At 39.3% G+C, this 25,221-nt stretch overlaps 1 protein-coding gene across 1 annotated transcript in view; it reads left to right on the top strand.

Moving 5' to 3' along the window:
• The window catches only part of HECW2 (HECT, C2 and WW domain containing E3 ubiquitin protein ligase 2), a 142,853-nt gene that overhangs the window by 68,751 nt on the left and 48,881 nt on the right, over positions 1-25,221 (top strand). Inside the window, exons 3-7 of the mRNA XM_058027607.1 lie at positions 2,950-3,057; positions 14,517-14,611; positions 18,668-18,743; positions 20,510-20,679; positions 23,139-23,281. Of these exons, the coding sequence (XP_057883590.1) occupies positions 2,950-3,057; positions 14,517-14,611; positions 18,668-18,743; positions 20,510-20,679; positions 23,139-23,281 (592 nt within the window). The remainder of the gene's footprint in view (positions 1-2,949; positions 3,058-14,516; positions 14,612-18,667; positions 18,744-20,509; positions 20,680-23,138; positions 23,282-25,221) is intronic.

Below are 25,221 nucleotides of genomic sequence, written 5' to 3'. Positions count from 1 at the left end.
AATTCTGATGTTACTCTTTGTGCTCTTAAATGCTTCCTCTTTTTTGGTCAATATTTTCATGATTATTGTGTACTTCAGTGTTTTCAGGCCATGCACTTTTTTCCTTCAGTTTTTCTTTTTAAAATCCGTGAACTGATGTTTGAAGTTATTTTTCCATATGCATTAGTAATGTTATTTTTCCCCTATGTGAATAGCATCATAAAAGTACAAAAGACCCATCTGTTTCAGAAGAAAGTCAAATCTGACCAAAATAAATTCTGTAACTTGAGTCGATTGCTGACAGGCAATGGTCTGTTAGCATTTTCCATCCCTCTGTCTCCACCACCTTCTGTTGCAGTGGCAGCATGCCTGTGGGCAGAGTATCAATGATTTAGTTTTCATTGCTGCAAAGGAGTCTGTTCCTTCATGAAAGGGCTGAATATCCAGGCACTTCTGTAAATGTGGGATTTTATTAAATAAAGTGAAAGAAAGCATTCTGCCTTCTTGTAACTACCAGCTGGGAATTTGAGACTCAGTTCATGGAGGACCTTTTCTGAAGCTTACTAATATCCCTGTAAAAATTGCCATTGACTTTGCTTTGTGACTGGTTTAAAAAAAACCAAACCAGTTGCTTGTGCCTTGTTGTTGGAAATCTCACCAATAAAGGTGTATTTCATTGCTTCAGGCTTTGTTCATTTGTTGAACAAGATAAGAATAAAAAAGCTTATGGTTATAATATACCAAATATCTGTCCTTCTTCTTGGAATCATGAACAGACTCTTCTCCAGTTGATTAAATACAGAGCAGATTCAGAACTAGAGCAAATTCAGAATACAGCAAATTCAGAACTAGAGCATGTTACATGAGATGTTCACTGTCAGGAATGTGTCTTCATTTACCTAGATGAAGTGAGAATGCTGAATAGCTTAAAACTCTGTGTTTCAGCTAACTGGAATTTTTAAAGAATCTGCTCACTTTTGGGGTGATATTTTGGATAACCAGGTTTATATGGTGGACCAGAACAGTCACTAATGTAGTGTTGCTGGAAGTTAAGCTGTATCTCATGGCTTCCCAGTGTTCTGTCTGGAAAAAAATAGGGAGCCTTGGGATAGGAAGGCCCTTTTTACATTAAAAAGTAAACAAATTCATCAACAGTCTATTCTTTTGGTTAGAGTGTCATTGCAAACCACATAGAGATTTTTTTATAAGGCCTGTGGGGTGAATTACAGGCTGTACATTCAATGCTCTACTTTATACAGCTTTGGAAAAAAACCCCAGCAAAAACATGGGTGAGATGCAGCTTTGTTCACTCTGAAAGTTTTTTACTGTAATGAAGAATAAATACATGCAGTTTAGGATTTTACTGCCTGTGTGCCTGACTTTCTGATGCATTCAGTTTGTGTCCTATCATGTTGATTCTGCACGAGAAGTTAAGCCTGAGGGCATTACAAGCTTGAGGATCACAAGTGTTAGGAGAACCCTCCTGTCCCTTCTTGCCATTGAGATAATTGTGAAATTCTCCTGGACGTGTCATGATTATGAGGTGTTGAGACATCAGCTTTCTAAAAATTCTCAAAGTTATCCATGGCTGGAGGCTTTAAAATGTCAGTAGGTTGCCATGACCCCTTCTTGATTCTCCAGAGCTCCTCTAGGTTTTGGGCAGTGTGTAAGTTCTCTTGAGCAGCTGCAGAAATCCAGTGTGTGGTCGTGTTCTGTATGTTGGTTTGGTGGGATGAGATGTACAGACTGCACTCATCATAATTCATGTACACTGAGATGAGCCATCAGAGTGAAAGGGAGGAAGAGAAGCTTCAGTGTGAGCTCATATTTTTAAGAGAAATGTAAGAAAGCTGCATTGTTTATTAGTCTTTCATAAATGGATATCTAAAATGTAGGCGACAGTTCTGTAATCTTATGTGAGAGTTCCTACCAAAGGACACAGGAAACTGCTTGAATGGATATGAACTTCATGAATAAAGCCACAGTAGACTAGGTTCTTAGTGAAGTCTTTTTAAATTTGTAGAATGCATTCAAATGTATATAATAAAAGGATTTTTTAAAAAAAGTAAGATTAAAGAATGTGCAGTACCACTGGAAAGAATTAGGATGTTATATTTGACATCATAGGTGTAGATCTTGTCTAGTCTAGTTAACAAACAGCTGCTGAAATGCACTGGTAAAAATGTCATAATACATACTTCCAAAGAACTTCCTGTACAAAAGAGTTAAGTTGGATTTATGCCAGCTTTGTCCATGTCATCAGAACTAACCTTTTTGCCCTTTAAAACAGCTTTTTCATTCATTTTCATTGGTTTTTTTTCATTCATTTGGTGTTCTGGGTGTCTGAATACAGGCTGGAAAGATGAAACGGCCCTAAGAGTTGTGTTTGTTAGGACAAAATCTAATTTGAGAAGGGGTAAAACTGATATTGCTAAGCTGCTCTGCAGATACAGTTTGCTTTGAATGTTTTCTCTGAATGTATGTTGCTGAGTCTCTCCTTTCTAGCTCTGGCTTACTGACAGTTCTGCACTTTGGGCCTCTAACTGGATACCCCTATTTACAATTCTGCATTTCCCAGCTAGGAAATGAATGCTAGATTTTCACAGAGCGGGACTGGTGTATAACATGGTGTGGTAACTCTGGGATGCAGTTTCCATCAGCTATACACTTCCAATAGCCTCTCTGTTGGAATAGGGAAGTTTTGGAATTTAATACTGTACCTTGGCAGGTCACCTTTTACAGGAAGCCATATATTTACCTTGGCTGTGTGTCTGTCTGCTCACTCTGCATAAATTGATCTATCAAGTGTACAAGAGAAGCTATTTATCTCTTGCCAGTTAATTTGATTTCTTTATTTTTTTAATTTAATACAGTAATTTTTTGTATTTGGGCCTCTTGGAACAGAAAGCCAAGAAAACTTCTATTTTAAATACTGCTTGCTGAAATTATTTTTTGTCTTCCCTCCTTCAGATGAGAACTCTCCAGCCAATTTCTGGGATTCCAAGAATCGGGGAGTGACTGGCACGCAAAAAGGACAAATTGTGTGGCGCATTGAACCTGGCCCCTACTTTATGGAATGTGAGTACCTATTTATGCAGTGCATATTCCAAGGCAGGTCAGCAGGGTGGCATTTGATACCCATTTCATCAGTCCCTCTGATGAAACAGGGGAATTGATTGTATTGCTCTCGGGGGGAGCATTTTCCAGCGCGTTTGCTGGGCACCATAAAAACAGAGTTGAGCTTAGAGGTACATTTGTGTTCTAGTGATGTTCTTAGACAGCACATTTCACTTTAAGGGAGGAAAGAGTTGCCTTGTGTGGTGTGATGTAGTATATACACATTGAAAGATGAAGTCCCTTCCCACAGAAGTTCCAAATTTCAGCTGGCCAAATATTAATGGTAAGTGTGTGTGAAGGAAAAGGTAGTAAGCTAATAGTGCTTGCTGATGTGTTTGTTAGTGGGAAGGTTGGATTTGACTCTAGGAAGTGCCAGTGTCCTGTTCTGTTGCATCAGAATTTCTCAGCTGAAGATTTGTTGAGCTGGAAAATCCACTGGGCAGTTTGGAAATACTGAGAGTCTTTTTGTGAGTGAAATAAAAAGCCTTCAGTTGAACTGTGTGGTGGTCAAGCTTCGAATTGAAGAGCTACACCACTCCCTCAGATGAGCAGGGTTTATAGGAAGCTGAACTACTCTGCTGTGGGCTGGGTTTTTTTCTTTGTTGGTTTTTTATTGCTTTTTGATGAAGCTGTGCTATCCTACCATATAAAGCATATGATCCTAAAGAAACGGAGGTTCTAATCGTAGGATGTTGTATCAGAGCTTGCTGGAAACTCTGATGTGCCAAGCATCAAAGTGGCAATCAGTCCCAGAAGAGCTCTGAGTTGCTCTACCACCTGTTTAGCCTCACAGTAATGAATCCTCTTTCATAAGTTAAAAAAAAAATAAAAATACTCCCACTCCTTACTTCACTGCAGTGAAGTAAAACGCTGCAGTGCTGCTTACTGTAGGTCTTGGCAGAAATTTTTATTCCAATTAACTGATAGAATTGTAATACATGTATTTTAAGAGGTGTTGTATACCCTCTACTAAAAATAAATATTAATGCTTCCTATTTCTAGAACTCATCATTGAATCTTGCCAAGTTGCCCTATGTGTTACACAGCATACTTCTCAAAAAAAAAAAAAAAAAGAAAAGAAAAAGGGCCTGAATAGGATAAAATTAAATTCCATTTTAGGAGTTCATTACATTACAATGATTGAACTGAAGAGAATGCTCAAGAAAATAATAAAGATAATTAACATCCCTGGTGCCAAAGACACTGGTATATTAAGGCAGATTAAAATGTCTGTTGGTAAAGTTCATTGCCTCATCTTTCTTGTACATGAACTCCTTCAGGGATGTTTGTATCTTTTAGCTGGCTATGTGTTGCTCCATAGTGTATTGAGGTGAGGCTCTTGAATAATATTTCCATTTCATGTGAGTAACCCAAACTAATGCTTCAAGTACTTCTAGTTTAATCAGCTGCAGCTGACTTTTGCAGTTTGCAACTAACTGCACATCACAGTCAGCTGATAGGAAGTGCAGGATGTGTGTTCTTCAGTCATGGTGAGCTTCACTAACAAGCACCTCTGCTGCCTTACAATGAACAAGAGACAAGCAATTGTGCAGCAGCTGAGAACTGTAAAAGGGAGTGTTTATGAGCATATGTTGCTATAGCACATGGTATGGTAGATAAATATGTCACCAGTGACACTGGTGTTTCTAGTGAGAGGTCAAAAACTGCACTGAAACACTTTACCAAATTTCTGATTCCACTTTTTAAATGAGAGATCTGTGACCATGTTTGCTCAGCAAGGTTTTTCCTTGTAACTTATAGGTGTTGAAGCAACACTGATGCAACTACAGGCAGCTGCTCTTTTCCATTTGTTTTCTATTCCTCAGCTCAGTAAGTCCCAGCAGGGGCAAACGCAGCAGGTGGCTGCGCCCTCCAGGTACAGCCGCGCTGTCGCTGTGGTGCAGCGCCAGGCTGGGTGTGGGAAGAGCTGTGCTGTGGGGTCCTTGCCACCCCCTGCAGACCTGGCACTGCCCAGCCTGCGCCAAACTTAGCTCCCCTGTTACCCTCCTTCTTCTGTTGTGGTGGAGATATGATTTGTCTCTCAGTCTAGCACTGCACGCGATGCCCCTGTCACAGCAAGAGGGAGAGACAAATGAGGAGTCTAACATTTCCAGTAAACACATGCCAGATTATTAAATTTAAGCTATTTCTGATGCTTTAGTCCACCATTGTTTTCCACATTTGGGAAAGAGCTCTCCAGTTGTATATTTCTTATATTTAGAAATATATTTGCTGTGAGGTAGAATACATGAGGTACAGGTCATGGTGCATGGGGTTTATCATATTTGCTCCTCACAGTAATGACATTCAGCAGAGTGTTACCAGTATCCCTGCATGTTTGAAGCAGCAGATCCATAAGGGGGGCAGCGTCTGGGGGACCAGCATGAACCAAATGTGCAAATGGATCAGTCTAAACTCAATTGGAGACTAGCCACAGCACAGGAATACTCGTTGCATCCAATCTGCTCTCAGCTGGGACCAATATTTGACCTGCTCAAGTGTGGTTTTTATTGGAAGGTTTCAAGGACAAAGATTTGTGGATGCTGTAGGTAACTTGTTCTAGTGCTGTAGTATTGTTACAGCTAAAAAGATTTCTGTGACATCCAATAAGAATGGCTATAGCTTAAATTTGGGGCCATTGCCCCTTTTAAAATCTCTGATAGAACTGGAAAGAGTAGAGATAGTAACATTTGTCTTGCCTTTAACTCCTCTTCACCAGACTAAACAGGGCCAGCTCCTTTAGCCTCTTCTCATATGTCACATTTTATCCATCCCAATCACTTTTGTTGCCCTCTGCTCTTCACTCTCCATTTTCTCTTTGCTCTTAAACCAAGGGACCCAAAACTAGACACAGTATTCCTCACCAAGTACCAAGTAGAGGAGAACAGTACTTAATTGCCACCTATATACTGTGATACCTACATGATTGCAGGTTCCCTGCCCTATGCTGTGGCACCTACATGATTGCAGGTTCCTGCTCTACCTGTACTCAAGGAGAGGAAGGAAATGTTTTCTGCAAGCCTGAGAAACATTGAACCTGCTCTGGCAATGATGATGCTCATTAACAGACTTATGCTAAGTAACTACAATAATCCTTTAGGATTTACACTCAAAAGTGGCCTAAAGTTGTCATGTTGTTTTGGGAAGAAAGGGAATGTAAGTCACTAATGTTGGATAATGAGTTGTGTGTTCAGTCAGCATGCACTTAAACCAAAGACTCTGGATGTGGGTTTTCCCTGGCAGTGTCACAGCCTAGGGACATTATGTATCTGTTCACCAGTAATATCTCTGGAGGGTGAAGTACAGAGAATTATAGCATTGCTAATGAGCCATATGCAAACAAATCTCATGCAGAAGGAGTATTTCCATTTTAATTGCATTAATGTTAGTCAGTGGGAGTCAGCTGGGTTAGGCCTTGGACTCTTTCTGCAAAAAGATTTGTATCTTTTAAGAAAAACATTTTATGCCTCAGTTTGGGAATCTGTTTTTCCATGAGCATAATTATAAACTTATTTATAGTTTCACCAAGGTCTCTCAAATTTGAGCTTATGTTTAAAGGTAGACTTGGATAAACATTTTTCTGAATTTCACATTACTGTGTGTCTGGAGTATTGTAGCTCAGTGTTAAGATCACTTAATTTATTCATCTTAAAAATCCTTCCCTGGGGATTCAATATCTCCTATTTTTCCAAGAAAGTAACATGTAAAGGCATAGTTTGCCATCTGCTCTATTCAGATCAAGCAACCTGCAGAAAGAAGGGAGGGGAGAGTTTCCTCTTGGTACTGAAAACAGACGTTAATTCCCCTCAAAGCATCCAAAATTAGCAAAACAAGGATGATCAAAGAAAATTCTATTTGCCTCGGACAAAAATCAACACAAAAATTCTGTAGGCTCTGCCCTGGAAGGGAGAATCAAAGGAATCAACAGTGAAATAAAGAGAAATGAACTTAATGTATTCCAGAAAAACAAGCAGCCTCTGAGGGGAGTGACTGAGGAAGGGGAGGGAGGAAATATTATGCAGAGGAGAAGGAAAATATTTGCAAAATACCAGGTCCAGCTCCCCATCACAAACAGCCAGTGTCCTTAAGATGTCACCTTGAGACAGTGTGAGTGGCTCTGAACTGCAGAGCCAGCCAGTACAGAGGCAGGTGTTTGTTCCTCTTGGTTTTCCCTGGGGAAGGAGCAAAAATGCTTTGTAGGCATGAAAGGGAACTCAGTCATTTTAGACATTCAAGAAGGTGAGTTTGAGGATCAATATGCCTGATATGCTGTTTCCTCACTTAGCAGAGGTGGCTTTCAAACATCCTGCTCTGAGACTTGCTAAAATGTGAGTGAAGGAAAACAATGACTCACTCGCTGGATGGCTCCTTCAGGTTTTTTTTGGTGTGTAAACTACAGAAGGATTGCTAAACCCAGCTCTACAATTTTCACCCTCCTGCAAAAGGAAAAAAGTTCAAGGATTATTATCCTAAACAGGTAGCAGTAGTGGGAAAGTGCAAAACAGCTTAATGCTTTTGCATTTAGTATGGTCATCTGGTATTTAGCATGGCATCAGGCTGTTTAGGTTTCTAAGTACATTGGGCCTTTATTCTCTGGTGCAAGAGAGGTTTCAGTTTCCCCAGAAATGATTTCAGATGGCAAGTGTTTCTCTGGGTATGGCTGTCTGTGAGCTTTGGATGGAAGCACAATACCCTTTGGGGCATGGTGATGGTATTCCATATGGAGAACAGAGGTAACAGAAAGATGGAGTGAAATGATCCATAGGAAGGCTGGTGATAGAAAAAACACGTGAGAAGAAGCCTAAGATTTATTTGGGACTAGCTGGTATCAGCTGCTGCTCATTCATAATCTGCAGCTCCCAAGTCAGGTTTCTGCAGTACAGAGGAGGACAGGTCATGCTGGAGAGGCCATGGCAGGGAGATCAGCATAGGACAGTCACTGCCATGCAGCAGGGAACTGGTGCTTATGCACTTGCATGTGCAGTGTGCCCAGAAGTGAAAAGCTGTACATATTCCAGTAGGTAAAGCAGGGGGTGGTTACAGCTCAGCACTGTGGATGGGCATGTGCTCACTCTTGATTCTCTGCCATGGTCCTGCCTGGTTTATTAACATGGGTTTAGGCTGAGAGCCTGCTTTGAGATTGTATTGGCCTTGTATTTATAAGTTGTAGTTTTGGTCCCATGAGTGTTAATTACAGTGTCCACAAGAAGCACCTTCACCTACTTTACCTACCTTTGTTGTTATTTATACCGTTTGATGTCATAGTCATTACTGTCAGTAGAATAGAAATACATTGATTTGCATATATTTTCTTTAGCAGTGCTATGGCTCGATGCTGTGAGCAATAATCCACAGTGGCAGCTGTTGGGATTCATCCACAGACTGCCAGTCTTGTCACATCAATAATTTCCAAATCTCCCCTGGGACTTCTGTGGTTAAATTACTTCTGGTGCCACACTGCGATACTTGGATGCAGTGACTGCACAGATGCAGTGTGTTTTGAACTAAAATTTCATTTGTGCCATAGAATCACAGAATGGTTGGAGTTGGAAGGGACCTTTAAAGGTCTCTAGTCCAGCCCCCCTGCAAAGGGGCCTCTTTGATAGGTCAGGTTGCTCAGATCCCTATCCAACCTGATGTTGAGTGCTTCCAGGGAGTGGGCACCTACCACCCCTCTGGGCAACATATGCCTGCATTTCAGTACCCTCACTGTATGAAGTTTCATCCTTATGTCTAGTCTGAATCTACCCTATTTTAGTTTAAAACCATTATCCACTGTACCTGGTAAAAAATCTGTCCCTATCTTTCTCATAAGCTCCCTTCAAGTACTGAAAGGCTGCAGTGAGTCCTCTTCAGAGCTTTTTCTTCTCCTGAGCAAACCCATCTCTCTCAGCCTGTCTTCATAAGAGAAGTTCTCCATTCTTCCAACCTCTTGGTGGCCTCCTGTGGAATCACTCCCCTCCTGTGCTGGCCCCAGAGCTGATGCAGGGTTCCAGGTGGGATCTCAGAGCAGAGGGACAGAATCCCCTGCCTTGCCTTGCCCTGCTGCCCACGGGGCTTTGGATGCAGCCCAGGGCACGTTTGGCTTTCTGGGCTGGGAGTGCCCATGGCTGGGTCATGGCCAGACTCCCTTCCACCAGCTGCCCCCAAGCCCTCAGCAGGGCAAGTCTCCATCTGTTCATCCCCCATGAGTAAGAACATGAGTATACTAAGAGATATATTCAGAAGACATGGTAATATATGTGCTTGCATTACACTGGTACCATGTTAAAAGTGAGGTTTTATGTGGAGTTCTTGGTATTCAGTTCCTATTTCCATGAAATTATAACTTTTGCAAAAATAGTGTATTCAGACTGAAATGCCTTACTTTATAGCTAGCAAAGCAGACTTCTAGCTCTCTTTTTTTTTTTTTGTTAAAAGCTGATAGATATCGAAGGAAAAAAAATACAGTTTAATAATTGAACTTCAGATACTTTTATCTTTTAAGGGCTACTTGTAACTAGAAGTATGAACAGAGTTTTTTTTTTGTAATGGTTTTGGCCATAATGGTCAATGTTAATGAATGTTCTATGAATTTAGTTCATTACTTGTATCCAATCTTTATATTTTTACCATTCAGAATTTTACCAGTTAAATTCTGTAAAGGTCATGGTTTTCTCACATGGAATTGTTCTGAGCCTGGAACATTCATCTGTGCAGTGCCCTGCAACCAGTGCCCTTCCAGTGGTCTGTCTGGGGACTCATGGTTATTGTCCCTACTCTATTTATAGACATATTCACTGAGTTAGAAATACTTCTATTATTCTTGTGCTGGTTTTTTATGTTGTCTCTTAACAGCTATTTTTGAGCATCAAAAATAACTGAAACAGGATCAAGTCTTGTATTTTTTACATTTGTGGCAGGCTTTGTTGACTTCCTTATGCACATAATACCCCAGTGTTTTGTTTTAAAGGTTAGATTATAGTTACTTTGCCAAACTGGAGCATAATAGTTCTCATGACTATTATTAAATAAGAATCTCTGTTGGCAGCAAAGTGAGTGGGGCAGGTAGGGATAGGGATGCTCTGTTACCTGAACAAGCATTTGTCCACATTCCCTTTGAAGCAGGTTAGATGGAAAGACCAGTGGGACATAAGCATTTTCTGTTATTGATCCTACTTTATCTAAAAAGCTTTCTGTAAGTCACTTTGCAGGTGGTCTGCCTAATGTTCCTGTAAAATAAAGTCTGGGATACACCTGCTGAGAGAGATGGCAAGTACCTGAGGGCTGCCAGCTTTGGCCCTTGCATTCTGCTGCTTGTTTGCTACTGCCCAGTAGGAAGTAATCAAAAATGCACATGCTGAAAGTGATGCAGAGAAGAGAATGCTAAATGTCCAAACAGAAATGTTGAGTTCACTGAACTGTCACACTACAGAAAAGTTCAACAGGCAGGTCATACGTAGCACTGCTAAATTTCTGCAGTTGTCTGTCAGGTTCAGATGGGAAAAAATAGGATTTAAATCTGTAGCTTTTTCATGGATTGCATCTCCCTTTATAGCTTTGTAAAGCATGAATGTGAGTGACTTCATTTGTTCTAGTTTTCTTAAATAAGTTTTGCAGAACATGCTCTCATATTTTTTCAATGAGTTACTGTTCTGTCAGCTTTTTCCTCAGTGACTGTTGGAGGACATATGTTTCTGTCTGCAGAGAGCCATGGATTCAGCCCAAGTACCTTCTGGGCACTCAGCTGCAGTGGCCAGGAAGTTTCAGCTGCTGTGCAGGTTCCATACAGTGAACCAGGAGCACTGTTTTGCTCTAGAGACTGTTCTGTTGTAACCCAACTTAGATTTGACTTCTTTTTTGAGATGTATCTGCTTATCCCTTCTCAGTGGAGATGGTTCCACCTCTAATACAGGTGTTTTGTTTGACTAGGGTCTGTCTGGAGCAAGTTGTTCTCACAGCAAACACAGTTGCTTTCCTGCATTATCTGTCTCCCAGAAGGAATGCATTCTCCAAGGATTATGCTCATGTATTTATGTATTCTTAGTATCTGTCTTTTATTAAAGCATTCTTTTGATGGGCAAAGGTAAAGTATTGAAGGCAGTAAAAAAGTAGTTAGTGAGGAACTTCGGGGAATTAATGATGTTTTAAACCCAAGCTGTTATTTAGTGTAAGCTGATCCCTTTATTACTGAAGAGGCAAAAGTATATGGTCCATAGAGGTAACAGCACTATAATTTCATGCAGGTGTTCTTTTGAAATTCAAATGTCAATGTTTGAGTCCCAGAAACCTTTACTGATTCCAACATTTTTGTGTAATAGAGCTCTAAGACTATGGTTATGACATAGTAACAGCTATTAGCTTTAAAAGAAGGGGAATATGGTTTCACAGAGTTGTCAGATTAATTAACATATATATCACTTTTTATATGGCCATGTGATAGCTTTGAAAGAATCATAAATCCCCCCAGTTTAATTTTTGGCTTATTTTTAATTAAAGAAGGAATTTATTGTGGTCTGTATGTCTGCAGGAATGTCAATTATAAAAGGACACGTGTAGTATCAAAAGTATATTAATTTTTCCCATGACTGAAAATTCTTTTGTATTCTGAAACATCTTATTTGCTTTAATGATACAGCAAATGATTCTGTGGTCAGGTACAGATGTATGTCCTTTGCTGGGTTTACTGCTCTTAATGTTTTCATTAGGGATCCCATGCAAAGCAATCTCATTAACCTGTTGAGAAAGAATAAATAGGAAAGAAAAAAGAGAAGTGCCAGTTTCCCCCTGAAGGCAACACATGAAAACAAGGTGGCAGGAGAAATGAAAGAAACTGAAAGAAACTGGGAAACTCTGTAGGTGACACATGCTAAAGTGCATTTAGAATAGGGAATAGTTCAGAGGAAACCTATGTGTTAATATGGTATTGAACTAATTTTTCAAAATACTGAAGTCCTGTTTGCAGATAATTGGACTTACTGCTGCCTTAGAACAAGCACACCACCTGTAACTATCAGATCAGCCGCAGATACTTGTTTTCAATAGATTTAGAAGTCAGGAATCCATCAGTCATCAAGAAAAACCTGTTCTAATCAAGATTTTTTTTCTGATAGCACCACACAAGACATGCCAAAAAGCTACATCCTTAGCTGCTTTGAACTTACAGGATTCCTCTGAGATCTCTTCTTCTGTTTACATGAACTGCAGTTTCTAGTGTTATTAGCCAAGAACAAAACACTTTGGTATCTCTTACCCTATGAAGTGTTTGTATTGTTGCTGTGTATAAGATCCAGTCTTGCCAGTCCATGCTCATTTTGCCAACATCTGCATGCCTATCGTGGGTAGCCCATTTTTCAATTTTGTGCTGAATTTCAAGCACAGCTTCTCTTGTATTAATCCCACTGACACAGTGCTAACAGCTGATCTGCAATTTCTCTAAATGCATGTGTGAATGCAGTGCTGTATAACGCCCAAACTGAATCAGTGTTGCTTCTGCTGGCAAGTGGGAGAAGAAGTCTCATTGTCATGTTTTTAAATGCTCTGCTTTTTCTAATTATTTCTAGCAATAAGTCCTGAAGTTTGGTATTTTGTTTGTTAGATTGTATTTTTTTTAATTTAGTGTACCTGAAAGGGAATGTCAGATCCATTTCTTGAATCAAGCATTTTTCTATCACCAGCCGTATACAGGTATTGAAAAGTACTGTATGCTCATAGAAGTCATTGAGAGAAAGAAATATGAGGATGCAAAACTTATAGTATTGCATTTCAGCCTTTAGATAAATGTACCTGTCAGTGTAGTCAGAGTGTTTGTCCCCCATCACATTATGGATTGTCTGTGGATAGAACCAGCAGCTGGGTAACCTTTCTATTGCTAGATTTTGTTTGAAAGTGATGAATTGACAGAAGATAGTCACAACAGACTGGATAAACAGTAGCTCCAGAAACTCTCAGAAAAATTAAGCTCAGGTTGCAATAAAAGTAAACAATGCAATAAAAGCAGGCAATATAGCTGGAAATTGGAAGTTTTGGTTGGAGTAGTACACTGTCTTTATGTTCTCAGTGTGAATAGGAAGTGCTCAGACTTGAGTTCTTGTTACTTAGTATGTGCATTTTATAATGTGGAGAGTCCAGTACTTGGTATAAATCCTCCCAAATTTTGCAAGTGCTGAACCTCTGATTTTATGTGAGCTAGAAATTCTTGTGAGTCCTGGGTATAAGCATTGTTGGTAAGTAAGCAGAATTGCTCAGTTCAGGAGGAAACTAACCCATCGTCCTGCCTGATGAGTTTTAAGTCTTATAAACCTTTGTAGGTGATTAGAAATCCTGTCTGCATTTTGAATTTTGCTGTAAAGCTTGTGGTAAATAGAGCATGTTTTTTGTCTGTGTGTGTGAACTCATCTGTGAGGAGGAGGAAGTGGGCTCAGCAGCTTCTCCACCTCCTGATTCCCTGGAGGCACTGTCAGCCAGACACTTTCCTTTGAAGAGTTGTTCTGAGGTGTCTCCTCTTTGTTCTGGGAGGAAGATAGTAAATAAATGTTGATATGTAACTGCAGCAAAGTTAAAAATAAATAATACTTTTTGGCTGAGCAGGCTTGCAGAGTGGGTTTCTGAGTAGGGATAAGTGGGTACCTCAACCCTTAAGGAATCAGGCTATATATGTCTCAAAATCATACACCAAACTCTGGGTTTTGTACTTCAGGACTACTGACATATTGTTAAACCAAGCAGAGGAATTGAACTGCCAAGACTTTCCTACACATCCTGTGTCTGAACTGGCTGCTGTAATTCCTGCCTGCCTTTGGCCATTGCTGTCTGCCTGTGGCCATCTCTGTACCCAGAGGTAAAACCCTCACCAGCCTTACACAGAAGAGTTTTCCCGATGGAGAAGGAAAACAGACATTGTTCCAGATAGGGAAAATCTCAGAGGATCAAGGGCAGCCATAATTATAGCTGTTCTGCTTGGTTGGAAGAATGCAGAGGAACTACAAGGGAGGTCAGGCTTCAGTTAAACATAATACTCTTTTGTTTGCAGCAAATGCACTTTAGCAAACAAAACTTTAATCAGTGGGACCAGAAACATGGTTCAACATTTACCTTTCCTGTGTTCTGATATATAAAGTGATTCCAGCTTCCTTCACATATGTGTCACGTTCTTCCGAAGTGCTACAAAATCATCCTAGTGGCAAATGTCTTGTGTGCCTTTTTCAGGGCTGATGATACAGTAGCAGAAATACAAGTTGCAGAATTAGGTAAGTTATAATTTTTGTCTGTTAAGTAACAGAATGACAACACACAACAAGGATATAACCAGCAGCTCTATTTTTAATTTCCTGTTAGAGTGTTTCTGAAGATAGGTCACTGAAAGCTGGACCCTTTTGTTGTGTCTCTTTTGCCTAGGGTCAGTCATGAAGTGTTTAATGTGGTTTTTGTTTTCTTTTCAGCTGAAATAAAGATCTGTTTTAAATACTACCATGGTGTTAGTGGAGCCCTCAGAGCTACTACTCCATGTATCACTGTGAAAAACCCTGCTGTGATGGTGAGTTTAGCCTTTTTTTCATTGTATTTGTGGATGATTTATTGACAGGTTTTATAAAATGATAGTAGTAAATGACAGTATTAACTGCCAGACCAACCCATCAATATCTCCTACTTTTACTATTGACAGCAATTATAAACAACAACAAAAAAAGTGCTGTCTTACAAAACTATGAAAACTGGAAAGTGATTTTCATGGTTTTGTATTGCTCATAATAAAATAACAGTAAAAAGTCAGGGATTAACTGAAGTTTTTTATGCTAAGAATTTGACTTTGCTTGCATTCAGTTTTTTGCTACTTATAGTTTTCTGTAATTTAACACCATAATAGGAATTTTTCACATGATTATATAACTGAAACCATGTCCAGAGTCTCCATGTCTTCCTATTTCTTAAATATTTCCTAATATTCAGTATGAAACTGTTGCAGAAATGGCAATTCTTAATATGAATTAAACTGGAAAAAACTCTGCTCTTGCAAAACTTACTGAATTCTTTCAGTGTTCATATACCATTGAAATTTAGTAATTCCCTGATTACCAAGAAGTATTGTCTTACTGCATTTGTGTTGTGAGACTTGTTTAAGTTTTAGAAGAGTTTCTTTGGTTGTTTATGAGGCAGTGGAATAGTTGTTAAGCAGTAGCAGAAAAGGCTTCCAAACTTGTACCATGGTGCTTTTGCTGCAAGTGATTTATCTATCAGGTTAGTTCTGCAGCTAAGCTTCAGCAAGTTTCACAGTGCATTTGATTTGTTGTTGTTAGCTGCCAAATATTTAAGATCACAACTGTCAGGGTGGTGTCCTGACAACTGCAGTGTTGAGGATACAGTAAAGCAGAAATTACTCAGACTGCATAGCATTAATTCTGAACTTGTGCTTTTGCAGTGTTGTGTATTAGATACACAACATGCTATGGTTATCTGACCCTAAATGTGCTGTACTAGACTTTGTATCTCAATATACCAAATGTGTGTGGGTTTTCTCTTAGCATTACAAACCTAGGTGGTAGCATCATTTAATTGTCAGATCTCACCATGAGTAACAGTTTCACAGATGCATACAGACTCGATACTTTACAGGAGAAAATGTGTCATAGTTAATGAGCCTGCCAGCTACTGTCTTTAATCAATTTATAAACTAAAGACAAGTAGTCTGATTTTGAGCAAGAGGAAAAAATGCATCTCAGAATAACCCTTATAATGGGCTGAGTGCTGCACTAGATCATTACTGAGAAGCAGTGTGATTATACAGAGTGGAGAAACCACCTAACTTTTGTATTTTCTTGACCTTATCATGTAATCCACCAGTAGTTTTGGGATTCATTGAACAAAAGGACATCTGAACATCTATCATCTAACTGTGCATTTAATGACTTGGTAGTTACCTGGAGGGCTGTCTTTGAGAGTTATGGTAATTATTGAAGGATTATACCAGCTTTTGCTGTTTAAACTTCTTTCCTTTGAAAGGTAATGCAGGGTCCTGGGTATTGTACAGAATTCACACACCTGCTAGAAGGGGTAATTTTATAGAAACATTTTTGTTTGCATTAACAGTGCAGACTTCCAGAAATAGAGAGCTGATAGATATACTGATCAGAATGTTGTATGACAGTTCAGATGATACTTCCTAAAAATGTCATACTGGGTTAGTTATGTGTAAGGTCCTGGGTATTGTACAGAATTCACACACCTGCTGGAAGGGGTAATTTTATATAAACATTTTTGTTTGCATTAACAGTGCAGACTTCCAGAAATAGAGAGCTGTTACTTTTCCTGATGAGAATGTTGTATGACAGTTCAGATTATACTTCCTAAAAATGTCATACTGGGTTAGTTATGTGTAAGTAAACCTGTTTTACATTAAAACTTCACTGCATTTCCATGGTTTTGGTGTTGATCTTAAGCACTGTGCAATAGAGACCACTGGGTTCTCTTGGTACTGGTTCTGTCTTTTCTTAGAGAAATGCTGTGTGAGGAAGTGGTAAGAGTCATGGTGTGCTCACTCCCTTTTTTTATGGTGCAATAAATTCCTTGCTTACTGGATTTTTTCATACTGATGGTGTATCACACCAGGTATTTCAGTCCATCATATTTTTGGATAAGCAGCTAACATTCTATTGTGTTACTTTGGCTCAGAGGAGATAGAAGACCTGATGGAGCATTTAGAAACACTGTGTTACACCAGATTACATGAGCTTTGTGCTGCAAAACTCTGTGTGTGTGATGGGATGAATTTTTTCACTTGGGGCAGAAGAATTGAAACTTCTTTTTAGATCATAATGGAACGAGGAAGAGGTTGTATAGAAAAGTCATGGAAGTGCTAGGGAACACTGTCAGCGTTCGTGTTACTGTAGCTGAATTGTCAGCAAATTCTGTTTTCTATAACGTGAAGTTAGCATTAAAAATTATATTATTTGAATGGAGTCCAACTTGTAGCAGAAAAACAGGTATAGAATGGGGAAGGCCTTTTTGTTGATGACTGACATTTTTAATAGGGGAAACAGTGTATGCTGAAATAAGCCTAAAAGAGGAAACTGGAATACACAGCATTCCTGTGGCATTGCTATCACAGTGGGATCACTCTCACTGCTTCCATGGTATCTGTCTGTAGACAAAGGGACACTGATCCATCCACTGATAATTAATGGAATTAACCCATTGCTTTTGATGCCTTCATAATTTTGCTACCACCTGTCACTATTTAGGCATCCGTATAAAATCACTGGCATAATAATGTCATGCTGGGTGGAAAAGGGATAGTTCTGAGCACTCTGGTGAGACTTGTCTTGCCCTGAGAGGTGGGAAGTGCCCATGAAGGCAGCAGTGAGGGAAGAGAATGGACTGGCTGGTGAGTGGCAGTGCCTGCTGGCACAGTGTGTCCCCTGACAAGACTGCTGAGGCCCACGGGGATGCCAGGCCCCAACATCATGGCTGGAGAAATCCACGTTTGCTAATTCCAATGAAATCCCAATGTGCTTGCTGATCATCGTGGGAAGTATTTGAAATGATACTATTAAGTAGCTTAAAGCAGTATAAAAAGGAATGACTATGTGTTTGTTGAATGCAAAGCAGCTTCCCTGTGGCTGCTGCAGCTCCAGAGTCATTTATCCATCTGCTGACTTCAAACCACTGCTCAGCTGCTCAGGGCTGCCTCCCATTCTTCATCTACACTCACAGGTGTGCCCATTTTTATTCAGCTGATTTGCATCTTTCAATAGATCAGACCCTGATCTATCACTGGCATTAATCCTCAGCACTGTGTTTGGCTCAGACTTTTTCTGTGTCACCTCTCCTGACTGGGAGTGGGTGCAGTGCCTGCCCAAGGAGCCATTTGTCTTCAGAGATCTCTCTCCATTGATGTCTCTGTGATAGATTATTCAGCTGGATGCACATCTCCTCTGTCTTGAAAGACAAATCCTTCTGCTAGTTGAAAGAGACAGACATTAATACAGGAGAAACTTTTATTCTGAAGTGGTGCTTTACCTAATGAGGGATTTCAGTAGAAACCAAACCTCAAAAATCTGTGCAGCTTAAGCTTTTAGACCACATTTCTATTTAGATGTCTGATGCGCTTTTCTGTTTAAAAGGAGCTTTTGTTAATAGAGCTGAGAGCTTTTTTAGTCTCTCTTTGATCTCTGCCTTTTTTTTTTGTTTGTTTTGTTGCACACTAAATTATCTATTTGTGGAAAGTGACAAAAGTTACATGTGCTGTCACTGGACAGCTCAGTGCTTTGATGTGTATTACAAATCCATGCTGTTGTTTGTTATTTTACAAAAGGGAAAGCTGTAAAAGATAAAGGTTTTCTCTGATTAATATTGTCTGCATGTGTGTTAGGCTGTACATGTTCTGTTTGGAAGATTTGGGCTACTGATATATTAGCACTGTGTGACATAAATAACAGATATTTTGCTGTAAACTAATGCTGTGGCTGAGGCTGTCTGTGGTGATAAGGCAGCTCCTTCCCTAGCATAGTACCTTAAAATTGTGTTGTCATCCTCAGGCATGTACAAAGCAGATGAAAACTTCTGTGGTATATTTCTTTTTTTCCCTCCTCTTCAGATGGGAGTAGAAGGCACAGATGAAGGTGCTTCTGGAGCTCAGCACTCTAGGAAGTTGGTCAGCTTTACCCTATCAGGTAAAAACCAATGCTTCTGTCTTTTACAAATTATTGTTTAAAAAGATGTAAGTTTCTGTTCTAAATAACATCAAAGATGGAATGTTTTTCTTCATTAGCCTCTGTAGGAGCACACTCTAGTGGCTTGAAAGATGTCATTTCTTTAGAACTTCTGTTTGTTGAAAACCAGCCAGAATCATGGATCTCCAGGAGTGAAAGAAATGGATTTGATATATCCCAGCATGAAAAATTTAGGGAAATTTCCAGTTTGCACAAGGGACAGCTCCTCTCTGATTGAAGAGTGGAAAGCATAACTTGTAACTAAAATGCAGTCTGGTTCCATCACTTTGAAAAAAGCAATAGCTGAATGGTCATTTAGAAAGGGAAAAAATTCACTTGTAACAGAGCTAAGCTGTCACTACAGTGAAATAGCTGTAGGGGTGCAGTCTACCAGCTTCACTTGTTTTGATTAGCACTTTATTCCAGGGAAATCCTGTGTGAGACAGAAGCATATTCAGCTTGAGCAAAGGCAGATGAAATTCACTTCTGAATATTGAAGAGCTGATAATAAAACGTGCAGAGATTGTAAAGGTAGAGCAGAAAAAATGCACTGCTTTTTGAAGTGGCCTTTCTGCAGTGACCTGATAGGTTCTACAGACTCACATAGTGGACTATACAAGTAATTGCTTCGTGAGTTCTGAAAAACCTGTTTTGTTTAATAGACAGTTGTGATTCTGCCTGAGGAGTCCCATAAAATAATTTTGACTGATAGACTTGTGGCATGTGTCCTGTAATGTTTTTGAGTTGTTCATTTACACATGACTCTATTTCATCATGTTTCTGCTGTATGGCTTAATTCTGAATTTTGGGTAGGATTCTTTTTTTTTTTTTTTTTACCAAATGCACAGGCATGGCATTTAATTTTAGAGCAGTGAATTCTGCTGGATGTCTAAACTGTATGTGCCAGTTGCATTGCTGCATACAGCATACTGCTGTACTTAATGGAAAAAGAAAAATCTTGTGCTTCAGCAAACCTACAGAGAAACAGAGAAATATTTTACAGTTAAGTTTAAAATAGAATATTATATTAAAAAGTACCTCTTTATTTTTCTTGTTGCTGAAGCTTGCACTGTCATTGAAGTCCTTAGTCATGACAATATGCTCCTGAGGAAATTATTATTTATTGTTGTAAGTTGTGAGGGCAGCAGTACTGCGGCTTCCCTAGGAAAAAAGAAGCCTTTGCCTCCTTTTATGTGAGGTGGATTATCTGCTCTGTTGGGAGAAAGTTGCATCATACTCCAGAGCAGACTTGGAAAGTTACATTTATCAAAGACTGAAGTTTTGGAAAGTGTCTTTTCACTGCATTACCCCCCATACAGTTTTTTATCTTCTCTCCTCACCCAGAAACAAAACAAGGGCTGTGTGATTAATTTTGGGCTGTTTCTGTTGGGGTTTCTTTTTTTTCTTTGAGTGGAAATATCTTAGATGCCTTACTGAGAAAAATATTTGTAGGTGAGCTACAAGTTTATGCTTTTTATTTTACAAATAAGTGGAGGCTTAAATGTAAATGAGGATGTTGATACCTTTCTTCCTTATATTCTTTTGGGAAAACACTTGATTTCCTGCTGTACACTGGATCCAGTTAATGTGTGAGTACTTTTAAGTTGCTTTATTTAGTAATCTATGGTGAATTGATTTCCTGGGTAATATTTTAGGAATACACTACTTTGTGAACTAGCTTGAATTTACTCAGTTCCTTTTTCCTTCCTTCTTGTTTTGCTTTTTAGATATTAGAGCAGCTGGACTTAAAAAAGGCATGTTCTTCAACCCTGATCCTTATCTAAAGATGTCCATTCAGCCAGGCAAGAAAAGTACATTTCCTACGTTTGCTCACCATGGCCAGGAAAGAAGGTCGACTATCATCAGTAACACAACTAATCCTGTTTGGCACAGAGAGGTAATGTATCCCTTCTGGGAGCTGGCTGCCAGCTGATGCAGTGTACCAGCCTTGCATTTTCTCCTCGTGCATTAGGCCTTACGCTCTGAAAGCCGTGAGCTTATTTTGTAGCTAGTTATTTAACGTGACACAGAAATTTTAGTATTTTTAGGAACCCTGTTGGTGGATAGAAGCAGTTATGGTCTGCATATTAAAGCTGGGTATTTTCATTCCCTTCTCTGCTAAAAAAAAGCTGAACTCACTTAGCCACCCCGTAGATTTCTTCAAACTGCAAAAATAAATTAGTTAAAGTTGGATTATATGTTGTGAGAAGACTCTTTAAGAGATGTTACACTACATGAGAATTCATGCTCAGTGATTGCACAACTGTTCATTTGGAAATGGTGTTTTCGTGCTGCGTAGCAAGTGATGAATATTCCATTTTGTCAGGCTGAGGGATGCTCTTTGATGTAGCTCCTGCAAGCTACACCTTGTAGGAAGGAAAACCCAGGAAGGTGTTAGAGCACCACTCAGCAAGGGGGGAAACTGGTAGTCTGCAAGTTTGCCAAACGTGCTTGTATTGGGTAAACTGTGCAGATCCCATGGAAGGAGATCAGTCCACAACTGTCATTGAGTGCAGGAGAGCCATGTCTGTGCTTTTGAAGATAAGTGTTTATGTGGCAAAGTGAAACTGCTGACACACGTCCATAGCCCTTTCAGGACTGCCAAGCCTGAACTGTGGTGAATGTTAGTGTATTCTTTGGGAAGATGAAAATTGAGTAGGCTTTGGGGAATGTTTCCACAAATCATAAAGCAAACAAGCAGTAAAGCAGAACTGAGCAGGGCCAGCATTAGCACTGCCCTAGGGTGCTTGGTTGTGGAAAAGACGGTAGATGTAAATAGTCCTAAAATCTTTTGAAAAAACAAAGTTCAGGTCTCTACACTGATTCTTCTGTCCAGCTATCCAGTAGCTAGAAAGAAAATTTACTCTTTTTATCCCCCCCCTCTTTTTATTCCTCCTCCAGTTCTCCTTGGCTTTGAAGCTTATTAGAAAAGAGATAATGTTCACTGGTGCACACATTGTATTAGCTTGCTTTAGCTGCTGGATCTTCCTTTTAGCAATACTCTGACAACAGCAGTTATGATCCCATTACATATTCTTCCCTAGTGGTGCAGGATTGATCCTGTTTTACACCTAATACTTTCTGCAAAGTAATTTGCAATATTATAGCAAAGTGAGAGTGACACATTTCAAGTTCTGTTTATCAGAGGAACCCAGTTGTGACAGTTGCTCAGCATGAGGAAGGTATTTTATTCCTGACCCAGTTTAATTGGTTTTTTTGAAGATGTTTATCTGATGCCTGCAGCTGAACTGAGGAGCTATTTCTCCTATTGCTCATTGTTCAATATATCTTTGGCTACCTAACCATATGTGAATTAGGCATTGTGCACAGGTGGTTTGCTCAGAGGTCATGAAGGTGGCAGATAGTAAAAGAGTAACCAGATGACCTTGTTTTTTCTGAGTAGGTTATGCCATGCTTTGCTTGCTTATTTGGAATATTTTAAAATCTAGATGACAAATACATATTTTGGGTTTCTAAGCCTGTTTTCCTAAGGGAATTTATCATCACACTGTATGTATGTGTGTGTGTCTGCCAACATGCTTGCTTAACATTTGCCCTGTACCACATTTGAATCTTTTGGCCATTGTTGGGCAGACTTGACAGAGCAGTACAGATGTAAGAGATGAAGTGCTCACAAAATGCATGAAAATGAAAGCTGAAAAGAGTAACTGTGTTAATGTTCCCTGCAGGGAAAGGTGGAAAATTATTTTACCAGACATTAAGAAATCTTCTGTAAAGTAGCATCATATTGTTTAAAGGCCTCAAGTGCAGGAAGAGGTTCTCTTGGAGTTTGCTGGGAAGATTTGTCAGTGTTGGGGCAAAACTCCATAGAAAATTCTCCTTCTGTACTAATGCTGCTCCTGAATGTACTGTACACACATTGCCCTCCTGACTTCCTGTCATGCATGCAAAACATGAATGCCAAGCATGGTTTTGGGAGGGAGATTCTTCTGAGCACAGCCTGGAGTGAGACACTTCTTTCCTTCCTCCTGCATGGACCTGACAGAGTACAGCCAGGATTCCTTCTCTTGTTGCTTTCCCCTATGCAAATAGAAGCAAGCAGTAGGATACAGGGCGTTCTACTTTCTGACATACACCCTGAAAGTGCTTTTATCCAGTGCAGTTTCTTACTGAGCAATTCTTTTCAAGAAACTGTGAAAGGGGATGAGGAACAGTAAAAAGCTAGTTACATATGCAAAAATTCTGTAATAAATGATGTTGACATTATTTTGCCATGTGGAAACTGCTGTCATCAGTCATTACTTTTGGAGTTTGCTGCACATTAGTAGTAATTAAGTACATTCTTTCTGAATAAAGGTGTATTGATATGGTGTCAAATATGTTCTTTCCTTCCAGAAATATTCTTTTGTTGCACTTCTAACAGATGTCCTGGAAATTGAGGTTAAAGACAAATTTGCCAAGAGTCGTCCAATCATCAAGCGCTTCCTTGGGAAGTTAACCATACCCGTTCAGAGACTTTTGGAGAGACATGCAATTGGGTAAATGAATACATTCTTAATGCTAGCTTGTGTTCAGCAGGAGGACTCAGCATCTAGGATACTGAGAGCAAAGAGCAGCCTTTTTGGCTTACTCACAGCAAATTTTTACTACATCTATACTAAGAAATATATTGTAATTTTTAATAGCTTTATTGCCTGACTGGAAAATGGCAACGTTTCTAGCTCTGTCCTAAATACCCATGTTTCTGTTGATGTGTGTCTTTTTCTTTCAGCCTTATTTCTTTATATGAAAAATGCTAGTCACAAGAAACCTTACCCTCTCGCTAGCTAGTCAAAAAGCAAGGCATTTTCATAGTACTACATGGTTGTGTGCAAATCTTTTAGAACAAGCAGGTATAATTGACTGACTTCTTGTACAGCTGGTGTCTTTTTAATTGTCAGCTCACTAATCAGAGATGTAATATCCCTTCAGTGAATTGGCCAGAATTGCAAGGCTGGGAGTCCTTATTTTCAGAGTGCTTCTAGCACTACACAATTAAAATTGCCTGTTGTTATGAATAGCTCAGTGATGGGACTCAAAATTCACCTCTTGTGCATGCCTTTTTTAAAGGCCCTGCCTCAAAGTTTGCTAAAGTTAGTGTCACAATTGACTTTAAAAAGCCACAGGATTAGGCCCATGAGGAATCATGGTGAAATTAAATGCATATTTTCTGCTTTAAAGCTTAAGGGCATGGCAGTGTCATCACACTTATACAAACTGGCATCCTTTTCCACAGATATTCCCCTCAAAGTAACAGGTTGCATAAGGGGAGAAAATCAAATGCAATTTGAAAACAGTTTTCAACTTTACATTTTACAAAGGAAGAATAAAATTGTAAGAGTAGCTTAAAATTTTGATGATACCTTCTGACATAGAACTTTTAAAAGCCTGTCCATTTGTTTTGTAGTGGTATCCAAGAACAGTGATATATACACAATATAACTTTTCTAGGAAGTGCCTCACATCGAGTTTCAACATATTGGTTGAACAAGCAGCTTTTTCTAATAAATTTGCACACTCCTATAAACTCAAAAATAACTCCATGATCTAGGCTGGTTTTAAAACCTAGTGCAGGGTGTGTATTTCCTTGCTAAACACCAAAATGTTTTTGTGCTCTGGGATTCCTGGTGCTGTGATTTGTGGAAATTACCAATTTTCTGTGTTCATCAGTTCTCACCTCTGTTTCTTCAAACCATTAATTTGGAAGACATTTCCTGTTTTCTTCTCTGAATTTCAGTTCTGTATAGTTCATATATCAAGTCATTTTGGGAAAGGAGAGGCAGTATAAGAAATCTGTATTAAGAATATGGGTATTCGATTGGTTTGCCATACTGCTGTTAGAACTGACATAAAATCTTTGCCTCTTCTTCTGTAGTATACCTGTCCATTTTCAGTTTTTGTGTAAAGATTGACCAAAGGTTTTGAAAAGTAAAGTAGTGGTCAATGTAGATGTGAAGTAAAACTGTACCAAATACACAATTACAACTGCTAGTGCTCTTGCTCTCTCTTGCTTTTTTTTTTTTTTTTAGTCAAGCAAGTATAACACCATCATTTTGGTAATGTCAGGGATGATACTTAAGGAATGAAAAGATGAAATCCAGAACCATCCTCTTTTAATAAATTCTACCCCAGTTTTAGCTGTAGTCAGAGCTCACAAATTTGTGTAATGAAATGGCCTGTGGCTTTAATTTCCTGGACAACATGATAAATGAGCATGAGAATCATCTAGAATTGATTCAGCTGAATACAGAAAAGGCATTATTCATGACATTGCTTCCTCTATTCTCGAATGGCATGGAGTAATATAAAACTTATGTAAAAACTGGAAACCTCAGACATTTGATGGTGACTTGTACTTGGAGTACAGAGTGAGGAGTCTGTGACAGGTCCTGGAGACACTACTCCAGAGATTTGGTATCCTGTGGGCTATTGAGCAGTA

The sequence above is a fragment of the Melospiza georgiana genome, chromosome 7 (assembly GCF_028018845.1).
Source record: "Melospiza georgiana isolate bMelGeo1 chromosome 7, bMelGeo1.pri, whole genome shotgun sequence".
Classification (NCBI taxonomy): Eukaryota; Metazoa; Chordata; class Aves; order Passeriformes; family Passerellidae; genus Melospiza; species Melospiza georgiana.
Note: the sequence above shows the minus strand (reverse complement) of the source record. Positions and strands in the feature narration are given on the sequence as shown.